This window comes from Haliotis cracherodii, unplaced genomic scaffold (genome assembly GCF_022045235.1).
Source record: "Haliotis cracherodii isolate W230 unplaced genomic scaffold, xgHalCrac1.p SCAF_23, whole genome shotgun sequence".
Taxonomy (NCBI): Eukaryota; Metazoa; Mollusca; class Gastropoda; order Lepetellida; family Haliotidae; genus Haliotis; species Haliotis cracherodii.
Window position 1 is genome coordinate 6753426 of NW_027266279.1, and position 23565 is coordinate 6776990.

The 23565-nt window shown below is 40.5% G+C and overlaps 1 protein-coding gene across 1 annotated transcript in view; it reads right to left on the reverse strand.

Moving 5' to 3' along the window:
* LOC139471635 (neprilysin-1-like) overlaps positions 1 to 20533 on the reverse strand; it is a 51267-nt gene extending 30734 nt beyond the window's left edge. Inside the window, exons 1-2 of the mRNA XM_071254037.1 lie at positions 20396 to 20533; positions 1017 to 1113 (exon numbers count right to left, since the gene is read on the reverse strand). Coding sequence (XP_071110138.1) covers positions 1017 to 1099 — 83 coding nt within the window. The 5' untranslated portion in view covers positions 1100 to 1113; positions 20396 to 20533. The remainder of the gene's footprint in view (positions 1 to 1016; positions 1114 to 20395) is intronic.
* Between the last annotated feature and the right edge of the window lie 3032 nt (positions 20534 to 23565).

The following is a 23565-nucleotide window of genomic DNA, read 5'->3' on the forward strand; positions in this document are numbered from 1 at the left end:
ATACTGTCTCGTCATCTACCGACCGTCTGAGTCGGGGAATCATACAGATACTTTGTTTACATCCACAACAAACATATCATATGATTTCAGTTTAAACATGCTCCATTGGGGTATCATGAGTTGGACGTGCGGCCCAAGTCGATCCTAATTAAAGCATTTCGTACCGACACGCACCTGCGTTTGTTTAGTTAAGTTAAATGTGTTTTCTTGACATAGTTTATAAGTAATATTCCAGCTTTCCACGTGTTTGCTCATGCACAGCTGGAGTCATATTTTCGTGGCACAAACACATTGCTATTGATCAAACATCTTATTACGGTTTGAAGAACAAACATGGTGATGTGACATTTCTACCCTGCAATTTCTATCTTTCCAATTATGCCTATAGTGAGGCAACGTGGATTCTTCATTGACATAGACTCTGCCTGTGAGTATCATAAAGCTGTACCCGCACCTGTCTAAACAAGTTAGAGTGCATACGATCAAGGATAACTTTTTGTTTGTTTGTTTGTTGTTTGACACGGTTTTGGTTGGTTTGTTGTTTAACGCCACACTCAGCAACATTCCAGCTATAAGACGGCGGTCTGTAAATAATCGGGTATGGACCAGACAATCCAGTGATTTACATCATGAGCATCGATCCACGCAATTGGGATACAATGACATGCAGCAACCAAGTCAGGAGCCTGACCACCCGATCCCGTTAGTCGCCTCTTTCGAAAAGCATAATCGCCTTTTATGGCAAGGATGGTTGCTGAAGACCTATTCTACCCTGGGTCTTCACGGGTAGGTGCTATCTGTGGGATGACTCCAGTCCAAGCTACAGATTCCCACGTCAACAGTTAATGAGCATCCTTAAAGATTTATATCATATCATCCAAATTATATAATTAACTAAGCGTACTGCTCAGGACTGAAACAAGCCAAGCCAATATCGATTCATTCCAGTACTGTTAGAAGTCATTTTATGGAACGTTCCTATAAGACAAGGAGTAACGCTGTACTGTCATTCTTACGTGATATCTTCCGAGTACAGAACATTTTTACTTCCGGTGACGCTTGCGAGACTTCCGGCCTTACTTCCGTCGGCCATGGCCATCAACTTTGAATCTTCTGAAATGAAAATAGATCATGTTCATTGTGAAAGCAACATTTGACGAAGAAACATAGGTACACTACTGCCTAAAAGTTCATTCCCCTAACACGCGTTGAGAACGCGTGTTACACGCATGTGACACGGGTGCTCAACGGGTTGCACACGGGGTGAGCACCCGTTGGACACGGGTGTGCAACGAGTGTGCGTCGCGTGTGCAACCCGTTGCACACGCGTGTGCCACGCGTGTAACACGGGACCGGGTTCCAGTTGAAGTTGACAAATTTATCAAATGAATAGTGAGATAAAACAAAACAGTGAGATGTGAAATTTGAGTTAATGAGCGGCCATTGAGCTGTGCTCACCAGACCGTAAATACAAGGTCGGCCCATCTTAATTAGTGTTCGGTTGCTAGACTTTTATGGCATGAACCATTCCACTAGGGTCCAGCCTAGCCATTGTGGCTAGCCGACAGTAGAACAGTAGTGAATTTAGATGCGAGTTTATTGCTAGGGGAACCCCCGTGTTGACACGATTGTCGCGGGTTGGTAAATGTTCGCCATTAATAAAATTAATTGTTTGTTTGATTGTTTGTGGATTGCGAACATATTCATTTGCCCACACGAGTCATTCCATCTGATTGCAAATATAACGTTTTTCGTTCGCCAAATTTATGCTTTAGACAGTACAATTATGATATAGCCGTCACCACTACTAATGTCTCATTATTTCACGTAGGAATATGTCCCATTTCCCCACACCCCACTTTCTGTGTTGTATTTTGAAAGAATAAATAAAAGAAGGTTTTGTGTGGGACACTTTTATACTAATTATAAGAGGATGTTGTAAATGAATATGAACAGCCATGCTGTCTGACAGTTGATAGAATTTGAGATCTTCACAATCACCGGATGTGACCATGTTGACAGAATCTCGTTGGGGTTTGTGATTTTTACATTTGCCCAATGACCATGGTGAGTATTGCTGGGGATACCAAACGTAACAGTTTATTATTAGAGGTTGTGAGTACCTATACCACGTAGATAGGATATCTTTAGGATTTTAATCCTTCTTTGAGAGGCATTTAGAAGTTGGAGTACTACGTTAGGAGAAGATTTATGGGTGACTTTAATCCTTTCTTTCTCTGTGGGTAATCCTTTCATGTTGATTGGAGGAAGTCACTCAACCAGGTCATGACAGGTCGTGAGTTTACTCACTAACTACTGTGAGCGTTTTTGGCATGACATCTTTTCTTGTATAAACATAGAAACGATGCTCACTCACTGTTAATCTTCTGCAGTTTGCTGGCAAAATGGGGATAAACCTCAGCGTCAAAGACGATCAAATTTAGTTCGAATCCTTGTTTATATGTGACATCTCCCAAATGGGGACATTTTCATAAACTTGGCAAGTGATGATGAATTTTAATATTAATATTATTATAGTTTATGAAATTGTTAATAAAACTTTAATAAAATTGTGCTTCACTCTCACGAAAAATATATTGTCTGTGAGTAAATGTATATGTCACGTTACATCGGCATTTTTCAGTGATATTGGGACTACATGAAACATGGCTGGTTTTACATTTCTGATACAGGTGCATGACTGACTGAGTAGTTCATGATCAATAAGATATGTTTAAATCAGTCAAGTTTGCAACAATAGACGAATAAGTTGATACATTTGGACCGCAGTTACCGATTAACAACTTAAGACATAGAGACAGGGAGGAGATATATAACCAAACCTATGATCCTGTTGAGACAGTTGACAGTTAGAACGTTGGATTAAATGACAGTAACTAATTTGAACATTCCCCATTTATATCATAAAATACATCATAACTCATAACAGTCCGAGAGACAGCTTCCAGACTTATACTAGTATTGAAGGGACAATAGCTTTTGACAGTTTAAAAGTAAACTCACCTTAAGGTGCTTGGCAAGTCAAAACTTACCTCCCTGTATATGTTTTTTAGGTTTGACAGCAACTATGCTTGTAGATTTCATAGATAGACATGATTGGTTAGCTAGATGTTATTACAATAAGCGAAAATGTCTTAAAAGTCCACAGTTTGTTTAAAAGTACAAAAAGTGTGTTATAGATCTATCAACGTTTTCTTTTATTGAACATAATATTTGCACTATATTGCTGTAAGCTGTAAATAATCTAGCCTCCCAATGTACGTAACTTACATATATTTATGTATGACCAGAACAGCAAATAAAGTTCTGGTAGATAGGTACCTCGGAGATTTAACGTGCGCTTTCCGACTTCAGCCTATCTCGCACACGGGGAAGCACTTATACTATTAGGGTAAAAAAGCGTAATGATTAAATAAAGAAGTGCAAACACCCCCCCCCCCCCCCCCCCCCAAAAAAAAAAAAAAAAAAAAAAATTTAAAAAATTAGGTTTAGTCCTTGTAGTAGTCTCTTGGTCAGCTTCTCATCCTGGGGGTCGGGATTCTGGTAGAGACTCTTGGCAAGGAGGGCGGCGGTATTGGCGACGAAGTGGTTTGAGGTCGGTACGCCACTACTCTGGAAGAAGTGGTACAAGTCTGTGTAGTTTGTGATGTCGTACTCGATGTCCTGTCCCCCCCCTTCTTGTGCACCATGACGAAAGGGACTCCTTGTTTGGCGTAGAGATATTCCTTTGGGGTGTTGATCTGGTCAACCTTGAGATCCGGCCGGGGCTTGTAGTGGTTGATCGGAATGTCTGATTTTTCCACTAGTAAATAAAGTTCTTTGGTATGACCTCTTTTATCCCTGCTGACGTTATCCTAATGTTCAATTTCAGTCTGCCTCACCAAGCGTAAGAAAGCATTGTACATGATAAACCACACTGAGGCAATTTTCTCTATATATATTTGTAGATATGAAGCATTCTAGTTAATTGTGGATACACTGGGCAGACAGAATTGTGTTTATTTCCAGGCCATCCTGATCGTCGTTTACTACTATAAGGTGTATGGTTGGAGGCAAGATCAAATGCGCCGCACAGCATTTATTAGATAACAGACGGGGTCGTCCGTTTCGCTTTGAACAACCACCCCACCTGTCTGTAGGAGTTATATAATCAGTGCGCAAATAACTGTGTCAAGTCCACTGCCGGGCTGATGCGGTGTCAGTGTCAGCGATGAACATGAATGCCAAAATCATAGACCTGTAGCACTCACAAGTTGCTTAGCCAAAATATTTGAAAAGTGTATATTCAATTCTCTGATAACAGCAAATATAACCTTAGAAAAAGATTCAACATACAAACAATCAAATGTAGAACACAGACCTATGCTTATTATCATTTCTTCTGGATATGATCAACCTGCGGAACCCTCTATCCGATGAAGTAACTAATGCTCGCTCATTAAAAGAAATCAAATCCTTAATTAATCGTTCTGATGCAATTATTAATAATTTTGACTTCAAATATTTTCATAGATCATGCCAAATTGTCCACTGTCGCCTTAGGCTCGGCTGCAGTGACTTAAACGCTGATAAGTTTAGACGACATGTATCAGACATACCAGACTGCACTTGTGGATATCACCTTGAAGATGCAATTCACTTTTTCTATAACTGTTAAAAAATACGATAATATCAGAAACACTGTGTATTTCTACACACATGGGTATGATCTAAACATGATATTACATGGCAGTAGTTAAGCAGTTCTACAAACATAACTCTTCTTAAATCAGTTCATGACATCATTGTCAAAAGCAAAAGGTTTGAGTAGCTTAATTTTATGCATGTAGTATTAATGGAAAACTGCATTACCTTATTTCACAGACACCACTTGCTTCAGTGTACTGGCTTCGTGTATTTCATTTGTGCATTTTGTATGTTTATGTTCATCACTCTCTTATATATATATATCCAGCTGTTGTTAAGTTGTTACCTGGAGAGGTATTACATAAGCAAGTTTTGCTTGTTTACCGATCCAGATTTCTTTTGAAATAAAATACGTTTAAGCCAACACAGCTAACCCTAAAACACATGATTGTAAACTATTCAAAAAGGAGCACTAATCTCTGGCTTCTTCTCGGGTGTCGAACTCAAACGCAAACTCATTTATTCTTAGAATAACATGACATACAATTATCTACAATTTTTATTATGTACAATTTAACAAAAATAATAAAAATAGGATACGTGGATACTAATACAATTTACCAATTGTATTGTACACATTGTTAAGGAATTTAGATAGGCCTTTTAGATTTCTTACACTGTTAGTGGTCATAATTTTCTTAAATGTTTGGAAACTTAAGATATTGCTTATTTAAGAGTTCATATCGCCGTTGGTGTAAAGCTTCACATCGGAATGAATAATGCAATTCATCTCCCACAGCGATAGAATCACAGAGTGGACACTGGCTGTCTTCCCTGGGAATGTTCAGCCATCGACCAGTTTCAACTGGTAATCCTTGGTTAGAAAGTTCTGAATTTTAGTATTGGGAGAAATATTGATTTTAAGAGCAGTAGATATTTCGCAAATGAAGGTTGATTCTTCAGGTAATACGACCTTTGGATTTCCGCTTGGGCTTACTAGCTACCGTGAGTCAATTTGCTCGTTAACGCAACCGAGCGTGACAAGAGACTGGGCTACCAGTCTGCAAGGACAGCTAAATAAACTTACGCATTTTTGAAAACTGATTGGTTACCCGTGATCTATGAAGATTTCAACAAAGGGCGCATGGTAATTAATTTCTTCAGCCTAAACAAACAGACAAATAACGGCGAAAGCTCATCGGATGTCGTTATTTGGAAATACCCCTGATTGTTACAGTTTGATAATAAAAAAAGTATCCCTGAGTGAAAGCATTTGCGGATTTCGGATTGCGTGGATGATACAATTACTACTCCCTTGTTGTCATCCACATTTTCTGGTATAACCCTACACTTCTGTATTTGTCGTAATTCACATGCTGCTCAGTTAATGAATTTATATTATGTATACTCAGTTGTAGCACCACTCAGATTACCGGATAAAGGTTCAAATTTGGACTTTCTTGTACCTGGGGTAATTATTTAATCTAAATCCAGGTTTGAAGTGAGGTGGAATGTGAGTTATGCACGTGGCAGCCCAGCAAGAGATGTATGATCAGTTGATTTACTTTTTTTGTAAATCAACTGATCATTTCCAGACATCAAAGGATCAACAGGAAATACGTTGATTGATTAATTACTGTTATCTTGCACAGTGGATATGTCAAAAGTAAGTGTTTACATGTGAAGGTAGGGTTACTAAACCTAGGGAATACACTCATATCATGGCGTGAAGTACAGATGTAAAAACAACATACTTTGTTCAAAGGGTAACCGATAATACACTGACTGGTTGTTCATTGTTATCTAACTCAATGTATGTTTTTAAGAACCGTGGACATTATAAAAATAGTTGTCACGTGGGCTTTCTCAGCTAACTTGGCACCTATGTGAAACAATTGAAACAAACTAAGTGATCAGTTAAGAAACAGACACGGGTTATAATATTCGATACATTTAAATAACGTTTAAAAACGATATATTTAAATATTTTAATATATTTCATATAATCCAAATATTGTTTCCAAATAATTATTATTAAAGTATTTGATTCTCAAATAGACATTTGACATCGAATAAGTATTTTTGTACAGCTGCAGACGCAATGGATATTGTTCCTTTATGTTGATATTCCCGGATACATTATAACTTTGGTAGGTTGTAATAATGATATTTGCATTTTGTTTTCATTCATTCGCTGCAGCTTTGAACAGAATCATTCTTGTTCCTTTCCGTTTGGTTGGGAAGTTTTTCGATGCGCGATAGACGTTGTTTTCACAAGTATTTTCTTTTTTTAGCGTGTATATGTTACAGTCAATGTGTAAAATATGATTCACTCAGGCAATTTATTAAATATCTAAATATTTCAGTCATTTTACAAATTGACTGAATAATCCATTCATTTATTTAACCGACTGACTAAAAATGATAAAGACGACCAAAAGAGCTTAAACACATCACAATATATTAATTATGCTAAGAAAAGAAGCCAAACAACACAGAACTGTACTTGGTGATGATATTAAACATAAACAAATATTTGGAATTCGTTATCATATTAATAAAGATGGACATATTTTTCAGTTAATTTGTAAAATAAACTGAATATTTAGGCGTTTAATACATTTCCTTAGTGAAATCTGTTTACATTTTGAATGTAAACATATATACACGGTAAAATAAGCAATGTGCAGATGAAATATTTACTTTGTGTTGCAAGTCAAAATAGTGTACACGAAGATCGCACAATTACCAAGCAAGTGACTTATCAAAACTGCATCACCATTACCGATGCTCCCCACAAATATACCTACATTTCAAAAACTGTATTTCATTTTTGTTGATCAGTGTTACCATATGTCCTTCTACTTTCATTAAAAATGCGCTTCCGAATGGCGAGCACAGGTCGCGAACAAGTCTAGATTTCTGCTATATCATCCGGGTACTCACTGAGAAAATACAGTAATGCACAGGTAACAACTACTCCCGCGGAATTGCTTTAGATCAGTGCTCTTTTGTACGTTGAAATACTATATATTGTGAATGCCAAAATGATGTATCAAGGATCAAGTAGAAGATACATTGACCGTTGCACTGGGAGTTTATTCAACAGACCGTGAAAATAACACTGCTGTATCTTATTATTTATTTTAGATGACGCAGTCAAAGCTCACTTCTCCTGGCGGCCATTATCGAACGGCCAGCTAAAACACAACCCCGCGCTTACGTCTACAGGTCTCTTCCTGTAGTACGGTAATTAGTATTCTCTCCCTCAAGTGTATCCTCAATGATATAACTAACCCACCCTCATTAATTACATGCTGCTCTTTTCCAGCCTCACGGCTATGGAGCTGTGATAAAGAGTCCAAGTCATCATAAAGTAATTAGGGTCCAATAAAAACAATGCGCCGCCAAACCTCATACATATTATCACTGAAAGTCGTACTACAGACGGTTAATGTCAAATCACAATAAAAGCATTTCAATTGCAATAACATGTTCCAGGACCATGTATTCTCTTAACACCATCGGATTTAGAAGCAATGGTCGTATAAAACAAAACACATCTATTTGATCACAACAGTATTCATGTTATTCCCACAAAATCACATAAAGAAAGGAGACATTAGGAAATACATGTGCATTATCATTTTTCGTCAGGATAACAAAATTTTCTCTCCTTGTTACCACCTCCAGGTTCAGCTTAAGACGGGTCCTCCTTTGGTCAAAAGTTTGTTCCCCCTCTAATGAGTGTGTCACGCGTTGCACACGAGTGGCGGACGGGGTGCACACCCGTGTGCAACGCGTTGCACACGGGTATCACACGCGTGACCAACCCGATGCACACTGGTTGCGTAACGCGTTGCCCATGCGTGTAAGGGGAATGAACTTCTAGGCAGTAGTGTATATGGAATAACAGGGTATTATAAGTTCATTGTATTATACGACATACTCTGGGGCCGGTGGCCACCATGGCTTCGTTTCGGAAGTGACCTTACCATCTCTCTTTATCTCTTACATTAGTACATTCTGATTAGAAAACTAGCGATCGTCAGTCATGCTATTGGAATCGGGCTCAAAGTGAAGCTTTTAATGCGAATGGGTCCTGGGTATCTGTCATAGTATGATGGAGGTATGATATCCTGGACTTGTTATAAAGTCGGTTGGTTGGTTGGTTTGTTGTTTAACGCCGCACTCAGCAATGACAGCGGTCTGTAAATAATCGAGTCTGGACCACACAATCCAGTGATTGACATCATGCACATCGATCCACGCAATTGGGACCAATGACATGCATCAACCAAGTCAGCGAACCTGACACCCGATCCCGTAAGTCGCCTTTTACGACAAGCATAGACGCCTTTTACGGCAAGCATGGGTTGCTGAAGACCTATTCTACCCCGAATCTTCACGGGTCTGTTATAAAGTAAAAATGCATCCCAAAAACCTTAGACAATTGTAACAAATTAAATCAAATGGTATAAATGCAGAATGGTTTGACCGTTTCTTTCTTTTATGTAACTTTAAAATGTGGAATAATGCATAGAAACTTTCCCACTGTATTTTAAAAAGATCTTTGACAATCGGTAAGGGACGAAATCATCCTTTTTGACGAGGTGGAGAAATTGTTGAAGGACACATACGTTCACTCTACTGACGTGGGCCCTTTTAGAAACTGTTATGGGTCGTAGGTTATCCCCTTCGGAAACCATAGATACTTATTTGGAGGACTTGACCGAGACGGCTAGCCTTTCATGTTAAAGTTGAGTGAGTATGGTTTTACGCCCCTTTTAGCAATATTCCAGCAGGGGGACACCAGAAATGGGCTTCACACATTGTGCCCATGTGGGGAATCTAACCTGGGTCTTCAGTGTGACGAGCAAACGCTTTAGCCACAAGGCTACCCGACCGCCCCTTTATATATAAGACGAACATGGACGTAATTGACGCATCGTTGTTATCATCACAGAGTACTTAAAGTGTCAGTGCATGCGAATAGTTTAAACGGTTGGTCAACCCACTCCCAGTTGTTGCTTGGGACAATCCAAATACACAGTGACATATAATGCTACCACTGATTCACAAAATGATGATGTTTTCATAGAAAAACGAAGTCAGGCGCATAAACTAGCTCATGGAGAGACATACTTCAAGGTTAACTTGGAAAATGTTCACTGTACAGTAGGCTACATTATATATATGCGTTAGCATCAGAATTCTCAATATATTCTCATACACATTCAAATATTGTTCGGGGCGGTCGGGTAGCCTAGTGGTTAAAGCGTTCGCTCGTCACGCCGAAGACCCGGGTTCGATTCCCGACATGGGTACAATGTGTGAAGCCCATTTCTGGTGTCCCCCGCCGTGATATTGCTGGAATATTGCTAAAAGCGGCGTAAAACCTTACTCACTCACTCACTCAAATATTGTTCAGAAAAATTGTTTCCTTTCGGAGTTGTTTCAATTACATCACTGCAGATTTCATATTGGGGACTGATCAACCTCATACTGATTTTTGAATGTTTTATTTCAGGGTTCTATGGTGCAATATGCATGGAGCAAGGGAGGTGGTGGGCGGAATAGGATTATTCACTTTTTATTCAAATTAACTTTCACAAGAAAAATGTTTTCTATAGAAATCCCCCCCGGTGACAATTGTTATCATTGTTTTTAAGATACAGTCGGTTATTGCTGTAGAGACAGTGGAGAATGCACTAAGACAGTTCCAAGGTTTCATAATACATGGAAACCTTTCTTTCGAAACATGGATGATACATGATAATATTTAATTTCAAGTTACTGTTTATGTACTTATTTCTTTGATGTTAAGAACACTGAGGCCTCCTCCGACCAGTGTGGACCTTTTTCATGCTCACGGCGTGCATACGGAATTCTGACTTCCATTGGGAGTTGTATGTGTACATTCGCTACATTTCCCAAAACAAATGGGTTCATATATGTCACTATAATTGATGATTTATTTAGAATGGACATAGATCTAAATATTGCGATTTTTTAGGAAACTACTCATGACATTGTTAATCAATCTCTGCGATCGATGGATATTTAAAGCAGGCGGAACAAGACTGGCTCGCCTAATGGACAAATATCGATAAAGACATTAAAATGTTAATTCCTCATATGAACGTTTTCCAACAGGATTCTCGCACAAAACGCGCAATTCCGTTTATTGGTTCCGTTAGTCTTTTGCTTTCTGGCACTGCTACTGTCAAAGATGTAGAATGGCGGGCAGTATGTAAAAAACTTATCGTTGCATGCCACGAATACTTCCCGTGCTTTCTTAGTGAAGTTCGCCACATGTCGCCATTTATGGCTAAAACAAATGACGTATTTCATCTGCTCTTTCTGGTATTGAGATGAATCATACAGCCATTAAACAAGTCGCTTGACAGATACAAGATGGAGAGAGAAGTATTTTTGTTGATTTACGCCTTATTTCACAGAGTATGAAATCAAAGGTTATTTTGAAATAATTTAGACTTATTCAGGTGAACCTGTGATGAGTCCCTACAGTCGATTTACTGCCTAATTCTGCTCATATACATCAGAAAGGAATGTTATCACTGTCCACATAGTCTGAGCTGAAAGTGCCACATGCCTACGTCGTATTGTTCCATTCAATAGTGGTTTAACACTTTTTAAATTCTAGATTAATGGCCCGACCCCATTCTGGTCGGAGGAGAGACGAGCACATCACCCGCTGTGGCTTGGTCCACACCAAATCAGTCATCTCGCTACATGCTTGCTGTCCAACAAGCTCTGGTGCTAAAACATCACACCAGCTCCGAGGGCTTATTCTCTGTCTTTAACATCTCACAAGATGTCACCCCTACCTACAAGCTGTGAATGCATCAGCTTACAGTGTCAGACAGTGACCATTGGTCACAAGCTGTGAATGCATCAGCTTTCAGTGTCAGACAGTGACCACTGAATACTCTTGCAGTTGTCGGGACATATCATCCTTCACTGCTATGGCCAAACCCAGGACAGAGCAGTGTGATGGGACAAGGCCGTGTGTTCTGACATTGACTTTTGTTGTGGTCTCGCAGACAGTGGTCAGCCTTGGGTACACCTTACCAATCAGGACATGATCTTCTGTGTTTTTAGACCAGAAAGCAGCCAGTATATTCGAAGGGCCAGATACATCTGAAATATTTGGGAACGGTGGTGCCATATTTTGGCCATAAGCAGTGACATTTGATATTTTGTAATAATTGATTGCTTGCGTGTTGTAATTGATTAATATATCCTGATGTGTATGCTTTGAGGTTATACGAAGTTACATAGGATCATTTCTCTTCTTCTTTGGTATGTTGGGGGGCACGGGTGGCCCAGTCGTCTAAGGCGCCGCGATTCGCTGTGCAGAGTTGCGTCCCTTGGGCACGCCAGAAACCTATGATTGTGGGTTCGAATCCCGGTTCGCCGCGATTATGTTTCTATTCTTGTCAGCACCATGCTCGTGGGTTTCACCGAAGTGGTAAACGTCTTAGACCTGCATCACCTAATGCATCACATTAAGCTGACACGCCGTGATATAACTGGAATACTGTTAAAACCCAACTCACACACTCTTTGGTATGTTAGTATATTTTGAAGGTGATCATATTCGCTGTTTTTCCGGACATTATTAAATATTTGAAATTGATGACAAAGAAAGGTCAGACTCGAACACTTTAAAAAGATACCTTTGACACCAGCAGATTAGTGCGGGCTTGCAGCTGACTTGGACACATCGCCATCACTCCGTTTACTCACTCACTCACTCACTCACTCACTCTGTGACGAGCCTACTATGTCTTGTTTAGAAGTTGTGTTTTGATGGATTGAAGCTCAGTAAATTGTTGTTAATGAGCCAGGACATGAATGCTGATGAGGGCAGTTGGGAGTAACTGTAATCCTTGACCAGGTGAGTTGTATCGTCATGGCTAACATCGACCACGACGACACGGAACGACAACTCGTTTTGATCACTGTTGTAGGGTCCCAATAAGACCAAAACGACAGACACTCGAGGATGCACCTATCTATGTTCTTACACACTTTTGCATCTAATTCAATTAGAGCCTCGATAATTCATGATCATACTAGCATTCGAAGATGCACTCGCTGCAATACCTACTCATTGACATAGTAGTGAGTGAGTGAGTGAGTGAGTGAGTTGGGTTTAACGTCGTTTTTAACAGTATTCCAGATATACCATCGCGTGTACCACTTTGGTGACTACCACAAGCACGGGCAGGGGAAAACTTTGAAACATAATCAGGGCGAACCTATTCATGCTGAACGCATTTTCAGAACTTCCAACATTCTCAGAACTGCTCCTGTTTACAACGTTACCATCATTCAACCACAGAAGAGCTACACGCACCCGCAAACTACCATGAGCAAAGAACACTCCAGTCATGCACGGATACACATTAACAGACAGAGTGCCATGCAAGGCAGGAAACAACCGGTCTTCCGGGGTACACATATTTGAGTTGACAAATCGCACCTGTTCGGTTGCCGTGGCCTTGGTCCTTCACCCCAAATGTACACAGTCACTAATTCATGTGACTGTCCTGCTCACTGTATCGTGACCATACTGCCCTCTCAGTCAGGTGTATCAAGGCACGCTATCGCCGAGGTATACTGCTTTCATTCTTTAAGAGGATGGAGGTGGTGAACTGGAATGGGTTTCACATGGTGTTCAGGGTCTTTGCACTTACATACCGACGTGTGTGTGTGTGTGGAAGGGGAGGTTGGGCTGGGGGTGGGTGGGTGGGTGGGGGGGGGGGGGGGGGGTGGCGGGGGGGGGGGGGTTGTGTGTGTGTGTGTGTGTGTGGGTCGATAGTGATGTATGGTGATACCGGTCGCGTCAGAGAATATTGCACTTATGTAGCGTGTGTGTGTGTGTGTGAGAGAGAGAGAGAGAGAGAGAGAGAGAGAGAGAGAGAGAGAGAGAGAGAGAGAGAGAGAGGTTGCCATGCTGCAGTTTAACATGAATACCACAATCAGACACTGTAAACTGACTACGAGCCGGCCAATCCTTGTTTTAGCCCCTAAGTGTCTAGCGACAGCCAGGGTAACAACAAGTACCATCTTTTAACGTCTTCTGATATATGACGCGGCAAGGGAATGGAACACCCAACATTTCGCTCTTCAGGCGATATCACGACGGGGACTCCTGAAATGGATGTATATGACCTACATATACAGAGCATCATTGTCTTGTATTGAAAATGTATTTTGTTCAAAGTTATGGACCAAAACACGAGATATTTACCGAGGGTGTCCGTGTGTTAGTTATCAATAAATGCGCCAAGATAATTTCCATGATCAAAAGAATTCTCTGCTAAAAGCACGATTCCGACTATATCACAAGCATGTGTTTAAGAATCGGGTGTGCGCGCAACTGTGAGCGTATCGTGCCCCACTTTGGCACCCGTCACAAACACAAGCAAGGGCAAGTCAGTTTTTCACCTGAAAAAATCAAAATAGGGTATTGCATCGGACATTATTTTGGTCAATGATGCGTCAACAAAACATGCCCGGTGTGGCAATACATTTGATCAGAATGGGAATTGTGGCTCTTTAAACGAAAACCAATACCCATTGAGCAGACAATTAACCTATACAGACCCATCAGTGTAACGCTAGAGAGTTGAGACAGAACTCCAAATCGGGAAAATACAATGTTTGTTTGTTTTGTTTGTTGTCTTACGCCGCAGTCAGAAATATTCTAGCATTATCGCTGTGAGTGAGTGAGTGAGTTGGGTATCACGGCGTGTCAGCTTAATGTGGGAGGAAAGCCCGAAGTGATGCAGGTCTCAGACGTTTACCACTTCGGTGAAACCCACGAGCACGGGTATGGTGCTGACAAACCTAGAAACATAATCGGTGTGAACCGGGATTCGAACCCACAATCATAGGTTTCTGGCGTGCCCAAGGGACGCGGTATCACTTAGAAGTTGAGGGGGTCGAATAGTTAATACTTGCAGGTAGCAGCATGTGGGTGAGCATGGTTTCACGCCACTTTCAGCAATATCACGGGGTGACACAAGAAATGGCCTTCATACATTGTACCCATGTGAGGAATCGACCCCGGGTTTTCAACGTGAAGAGCAAACGCTTTAACCACTAGGCTATCCATTTTATGTCATATTTAGAGCGTTATTTTGCAACCTGGCGTATTGTATGACATCGTTCTCCGATTTGGGTTCACTATTGTTCAATCACTGGTTCGTATTTGGGACTGGGGTAGAGGGGATAATGCTTCATTTCTGGTGTCCCCCCGCCGTGACAGTGCCGGTATATTGCTGAAAGCGGCGTAAAACCATACTCACTCACTGTTGGAAAACAATCAATTGTCTGCCACAAAAATTAGATTGCAGTAAGGTGTTATTTGTGTAAGAAATATTTTGGCTCCAAGCTATAACTTTTTTTAAAACAACTGTCATAGCGACTGATTTACGACACCCATTGTCTGAAGAACATTTAATTGCAAAGGCTCATTACCCTGGAGCCATGACATCTTTATGCCTTGAAACACTTAATTGCTGTTATTTATAAGATGCTAATCCTATTTGTTAATCCCTATTTTTGTGTACATCGACCGTCTGCCATCCTGAACGAGATGTGCAAGTATGTCACTGATGATTTACTGTTTACATTTATATTTATTACTTACTAAATTTCAGGTGACCTTGGCTATATAAGCCTTGGTCCAGAGAGATTGAGAGAAGGAGAAAAGAAAGGTCTTAGGTCTAACCCTTAGCCTAGCTAGGGTTAGGCTGGGTGCTCCGGGGCACCAAGACAACAACCACTACCACTATGTGCTGACCTGGCACATAGTGTCTTTTGTATGTATATATCTACATGTATAAAGTAAAACTGTATATACCGCAAGCCATCATCTCCAAGTTGTCACTTCCTACTGAGAACCATATGTCGGCCCCTTGCATATATGAGTATGCAAATTGTTCATTAATCAACGTCAGACCGACACGCGTTGTTAATTTGGTGGAGCTATCGGGTATGACAGACTTCTTAGTCTGTCCTTTCCTGTACCTCTTTGCATATGGCATATGGTTCACAAAACTGTAGGAAGTGACAGTCTCTTATTAAAAGGATATACTACCTTCCTGGGGGCCAATCACCAAGAACGAAGAAATGGCCTTTAACAAGATTGAAGAAAGAACAAGAACCTCTTCAATCAAGAACAAGTTCTCCGATCCCAAACCTTCCCTGCTCGAATATCTTAGCAACACTGCTAAGACTTCCCCTTCAAGATGTCGTTCCTGCACATGACCTAAGAAAAGAAGTATACACGCCTATCCCACAGAGACCCGACCACAGCCATCTTCATGCAGACCGTGCATAAATACAGAAACCGCCTCACGGGCACCTACAAGATGGACACTGTGTACAAGATATCTCATTGGGACTTACTAATTTGTGTTTACTTACATAGACTCAATCAAGGATATATATTGTGTGACTGTTGAATAGTGCAAGCAGGTATGTTTAATCAAAGCCAGTATATTAATGCCAAAATGTGTCTTTACAATATTCAGTTTGGTATATGTGCAATATACTCCAAATTACATCTTTAGTCAAGCTAGATCTTTGAAGTTATTGTGTAGGGAATCTTTGAAATGTCTCCAGGCCACGCCAGACATATAGTTGCAGTTAGGGCCCAGACAAACCTAAGCTGTAAGGGTTATCGAGTCACACCTTAAAGCTCGACTCGTAATTTCAAAAATCTAAACGACAAAATTTGTTATTTGTTACAAGTTATTAATGTGCACAGTTTGGTACAAAATTGAATGTATTGTTTAGGACTTTGAATTCAGATTAGGGATATTCTTGGGTGAGCCACCCCCACACATATGTTTATAGTATGTCAGTATTAAGTAATTAACAGCACAGCAGTATTCAGCATTTCAGAGTTTTGATGTCGGAATTAAGGATTTTTTTTTACACAAAAATGGGGATTAACAAATAGGATTAGCATCTTATAAATAACAGCAATTAAGTGTTTCAAGGCATAAAGATGTCATGGCTCCAGGGTAATGAGCCTTTGCAATTAAATGTTCTTCAGACAATGGGTGTCGTAAATCAGTCGCTATGACAACTTCCCTCCGTTCCGTGAAGCTTGGACCCCAAGCTTACATGAGTCCAAATTGATATGTGTGAACTTTTTCACCAATGAAAACAACCATGCAAATGTGAACAAAATCAGTTACATGAAATCCTTAAGCAACAAATATATCTATGCAATGACAGTATGAAAGTGATCATCTAGCCAATTTGATTTAGTGCCAGTTAGAAAACTAACCAAGTGATCTTTGTAATGCAATTTTTCGCGGAACGCTTTATGCACAACATGTAAACAATAAACAACAATTGCACAATGAGCGGAATACCTGCTCTGACAACACAAACACAGCGATGAGCGGATCTTCCAGCTCAGGCGTACAAGAGGTGAGCGGAGCTCCAGCTCACCTCAGGGCGTTTCCTACGAGCGGCACATTCTGCTCGAGGTCGTCCCTATGCCAGCACTCGGAATACCAAGCCTGACTAACACCCAAGTAACAGTGTAATGGTAGCACATATATAGTAATGAACAACAATGGACAGACAAAGAGACAATGACATTGCTTTGGACATTGGACATATGGGCGTGATTAACCAACACAGTTCATGGGATGATCAATTCGGGCAATAAATGTCATACTATAAAAAGCAGTAGTTAAAGGGAAGTGATATGGTAGTCAGGCTGACTGACAGTCAAAATACAATGAAATGTTGGTGAGGATTAACAACGGGGATTAGCGCCTAAAACCTAATGACAATTAAGTTATGGAGACATGGCTACAGGGTAATTTGCCCTCGGAGTCAAATGTACTGCAGACAATGGTAGTCATAAATCAGTCGCTATGACACAACTGTTTTTGCATCTGTAGCTGGAAAAAATCAATTCTCCAAACAACCAAAAAAAAACCTAATGTCAACTGGTTGCTCCCTAACACGGATCAGATTACTGTTATGATGTCGGGGACATACATAATGCATTACCAAACTATCCTCCATCAGTGTGATGTGAAGCGTTCAGCCTTCAAGCATGCTGATTTGTAAATGTTGTATGTCCGACAGCACGTCTCCATCCTGAATTAACCAGGGTATCATACTTCCATTCTGGTATGACAAGTATCCTGGACACATTCTCTACTGTAGCTTCGTTTTCAGTGTGTCATACAGTCCCTACAACAAATGTATCCAATACAGCCCAAGCCAGTCTATAATATACGGCAAGTCTAGATTACTGCAGTTTTTTTTCTCCTGTGAAGATACGGGGTAGAATAGGTCTTCAGCAACCAATGCCGTTAAAAGCGACTATGCTTGTCGTAAGAGGCGACTGACGGGATCGGGTGGTCAGGCTCGCTGACTTGGTTGATGCATGTCATCGTATCCCAATTGCGTGATCGATGCTCATGATGTCAATCACTGGCTTGTCTGGTTCATACTCGATTATTTACAGACCTCCGTCATACAGCTGGACTATTGCTGAGTGTGGTGTAAACAACAAACGAACAACCATGCTGCTTTGCTGTCATTTAAGGCGTCAAAAGGAAAGTCGCCCTTCAAATTTTCTTTCCCTTTCAAACTGATATGCACCTCTCATTGGACATAGCAATAACCAGAGATTTCACCACAAAGTTTTCAAAGAACACAAGCAGAAACTTAAGTCTTTTCAACATTCAAGTTTCACATCTTTTGAAAATCTATGGGTTCCAGCTTCCGCCAAACAACAAATCATTCAAAGTCTGCCTAAGGAAACAGATGGATGTTGAGCCATGTTCTTTTAAGGGATCTCTACAGAATCACAAAATGACGATTATCATACATTGGTTCATTTGTTATCCTTACTGCTAAAACAACAGGGTTAACGTTCGTCCGTTTTTAAAAATTACCCATAAATATGACCTAAGCTTTTTCAAAGCCTTATGAGTTGTTCATATGCTATTGCCATATCTGCTCCTACAAACATAGCAGAAAGTATGTGAAGATGAAGCAATCTGATGCCCCTGCCCAAGCTTGACCACACACTGCTGTGTCCTGCTTGCTGCTAGTGCCTTTCAACCTACATTGGTCGGGAGGTCAATTTTGTCCAGATTGTAGATTTGTCAGAGGAAAATAATGATTGTGATTCAAACTTGGTTCATCTTATACTGGCTTGGCACCAGATTTGTTACGAGTCATATGATTCTGCCCTGTGTCTAGCTGGGCAATGGTTGTGGAACTCTGGAATGTCAGCTGACCATGTTCCTGATCTTGCAGTTGTACAACAAACAAGATCCTTCAAGATGGGGTCATATTCTGCGTATTGCTTTTGAGAATATCAAGGAAGGGCGAACTATGTTAGATAACGAATACCCCACAGTTCGGTTTAGCTCGGGGATTTGATGATTAGGCTAGTAATCTGTGGAATGACGGTAATAAAGTAAGGTGGAATAAATCTACTGCTAATTTCACCGAGCTGGAATAAATCTATAGACGTGGAATAAATACCCTATCAATGACACAGTTACCTCAGTGCGACATTTAACAAGGAACCCTCTGGGAAGCAGTTGGTACAGAGTTACACAAATTATAGCTGTTACTTTATCTGTTTCTGTTGGATACATGGTTATTCGGAACGATATCAGTTAATTCCCTCCTCGTGCTGGAAAACGCGGTTAAATGGATATCGGGTGGCCACAATGAGTGCTCTGTGCGGACAATATTCTGTTCTCAATCAATCCATATAATTAATTCAGAATGAAAGCCTCTCAGCCCATAATTCTCAGTATAAGCAGTTTTTGTCATAAATAATTACACATTATCCTAATTGTCATTACAAATGCGTATAAACAGAATACAACACACTACGGTTATAACCAACTCAAAGGGACCACTCATTGTAATTCGAAATAACCGTAGTTCGTTATAAGCATATATACAGCATATACAACAAATGGCCATGACTAAAAAATAAGTTCGTAATATCGGTCAGTTCGTTATAAGCGTGTTCGTTACAAACGTAGTTTACTGTACTGCTTACCTCTCGGGGGAATATTCTGTTGCATTGTCACCTGAGTAGACTGTCTACTATTTGTACTGGCGTTTCTTGTTCAATATATAATGACATGTAATCAGTCAAACAAAAATTCCACAAATAATTGTAGATATATATTAACTTCAAATAATTAGCATGTGTTCTGTGAGGATTCATCACAAAACGACCTGTACGGGGGATGGACGATCAGCCTCCTTTCCACCGTCGATTGTAATATACACATCAAGAGTAGACATAAACCAGACATCGACTATATATATAAACTGCCGGACAAAAAAAAGTATACAAACGTTACTTGGTTGAAAACAGTCGCTGAAACACAACACAACTGTGATTCCTGTATCCAACACATCACCATCGAATGACCACTTCTTGTTTGTTTCATTTTTAGTCACAATCAAACATAGTTGTGTACTTTCTCTTGGCCGGCAGTTTAGTCACAATCAAACATAGTTGTGTACTTTCTCTTGGCCGGCAGTTTAGTCACCATCAAACATAGTTGTGTACTTTCTCTTGGCCGGCAGTTTAGTCACCATCATACATAGTTTTGGCCGGCAGTTTATAAATTTTGTTTACGTCTGGTTGTGTATCTCTCTTAAATATAACGAACGATAAAGTGGCCGTACCTACCTTCGGGTAATTTCCCTCTGTTTAAACCAACACCGTTGATGTCCCCTCAGTCAGACCCGATGTCTGAACACCGTGTCGATTATGTGAGATCTTGAGCTACCTGAGTGTGTTAAATATCTGACGCTCGCGACGCGACCCGTGTTTGACCCGGCATCATTGTGTCTTCTGTCTTTTGAATGTGGAATTATATGAAAGGGACGTGGGGGTACAGAAAAGAAGTGGTGCTGATGTGGGTCATATGCAACGGTGAGGTGAGGTAAAATGGGGTTAAAGTCGCCTTCAAGATAACTGCACTTTTGCAGCCCTCTCCGGGCGGGCGCTCCACCTCAAGGCCACGGAGGCGGTCCATATGCACCCGAATATAAACAACTCTAACATGTAACATAATCCTGATAACTACATGTTCTTTTATTTAAACTTATATATATATATACATCTCGAGGCGAGGTGCTTGCTTGTGCTAGTCTGGACTATTGCCGAGTTTACAGTGCTAGCCCACTGAGATACCACATCGCAGTTTAACATGGTTACCCCACTCAGAAACAGTATGCAAACTCCGAGCTGCCCAGCCCTATCCTTGTTTTATCCCCTTGAGGTAACAACAAGTACCACCTTTTAACCTTTGTGGGCGTGACACGAGGGTCGAACCACCGACCGTCCGCCTTCCAGGCTGACACTTTATCCACTGCACTGTGTACATTCCTGGAAAAAACAATATTGCTCTTCACAATCGAATCCTGTATTCTTTTTTGGACGAATTACCAGTACTGGAGGAACATACTATTTTCTTGTGTAGTTTTTTTTTGAGTGAGTATCGGTGGTATTTAAAACATTTATCATGATGTTTGTTTGTTATTTAACGCCGGACACAGCAATATTCTACCTATATGACAGCGGTCTGTAAAGAATCACATCTGGACCAGACAATCCAGTGATTGACATCAAGATCATTGATCTACTCAATTGGAATACAATGACATGCATCAACCAAGTCAGCGAGGCTGACCACACGATTCCGTTAGTCGCCTCTTACGTCAAGCATGGGTTGCTGAAGACCTATTCTAACCCGGATCTTCACGGGGACATTTATCATAATGAGACCAGGGTCATATGTAAATGTGTCCAACACAATCCTAAAGATCTCACTGTGGGTGTTGACCTACGTGTTAATGCACAGAGCACGCAAAAAGCCGAATCTGATGGATCAACCTGTATCATTCTCATATCATAACAATTTAATGAATGAGTCTGGTTTAACGCCGCTCTGAACAGTAGTCCGGTTATATCACATCGTTTCAGCTTAATGTGGGAGGAAAGCCCGAAGTAATACAAGGCTACAAGGCTTAACCCACTATTCTACGCACGCACATATACCCGAATCAGTGTACACGGTTGTCAACTGAAAAATCTATGTGTAAAAGGGCAAACATACATTGTTACAGGGCAAACAAACATTGTAACATGGCAAAAAAACATTGTAACAGGGCAAACATACATTGTTACAGGACACACATACATTGTAACAGGGCAAACATACATTGTAACAGGGCAACCATACAGTGTAACAGGGCAACCATTTAGTGTAACAGGGCAACCATACATTGTAACAGGGCAACCATACATTGTAACAGGACAAACATACATTGTAACAGGGCAAACATACATTGTAACAGGGCAAACATACATTGTAACAGGGCAAACGTACATTGTAAAAGGGCAACCAGACATTGTAACAGGGCAACCATACATTGTAACAGGGCATCCATACAGTGTAACAGGGCAAACATACATTGTAACAGGGCAAACATACATTGTAACAGGGCAACCATACATTGTAACAGGGCAACCATACATTGTAACAGGGCAAACATACATTGTAACAGGGCAAACATACATTGTAACAGGGCAAACATACATTGTAACAGGGCAACCATACATTGTAACATCGCAAACATACATTGTAACAGGGCAACCATACATTGTAACTGGGCAAACATACATTGTAACAGGGCAAACATACATTGTAACAGGGCAAACATACATCGTAACAGGGCAACCATACATTGTAACAGGGCAAACATACATTGTAACAGGGCAACCATACATTGTAACAGGGCAACCATACATTGTAACAGGGCAAACATACATTGTAACAGGGCAAACGTACATTGTAACAGGGCAAACGTACATTGTAACAGGGCAACCATACAGTGCAACAGGGCAAACATACAGTGTAACAGGGCAAACATACATTGTAACAGGGCAACCATACATTGTAACAGGGCAAACATACATTGTTACAGGGCAAACATACATTGCAACAGGGCAAACATACATTGTAACAGGGCAAACATACATTGTAACAGGGCAACCATACATTGTAACAGGGCAAACATACATTGTAACAGGGCAACCATACATTGTAACAGGGCAAACATACATTGTAACAGGGCAAACATACATTGTAACAGGACAAACATACATTGTAACAGGGCAACCATACATTGTAACAGGGCAAACATACATTGTAACAGGGCAACCATACATTGTAACAGGGCAAACATACATTGTAACAGGGCAATCATAAATTGTAACAGGGCAACCATACATTGTAACAGGGCAATCATAATTTGTAACAGGGCAAACATACATTGTATTAGGGCAAACACGTATTGTAACAGGGCAAACATACATTGTAACAGGGCAAACATACATTGTAACAGGGCAATCATACATTGTAACAGGGCAAACATACATTGTAACAGGGCAAACATGTATTGTAACAGGGCAAACATACATTGTAACAGGTCAAACATACATTGTAACAGAGCAAACATACATTTTAACAGGGCAAACACTCTTTGACGAAGGTCACAAACACGGACGTTACAATTCTGTTTCAGGGGAATATGTATGTACAGACACATAATAACGTGAAGTGGATTATATCAATTGTCCGACAGGTGCATGAGTGGAAAGTTGAAAGAAACTAAAGTGTTAAGAGTGTGATGATATAAGATGTTTAGGTTTTATGTGACTCTTAAAGCTGTGAGTGTGTGTTTGTCGCTCTACTAAGCGTGAGTAACTTGAAAGGATTGAGGAAAGTTATTGAAGGATGGGGTGGATCTATGGGTGAGTGGGTTTCAGCCGTTTACAGGTAACAGGCAGTT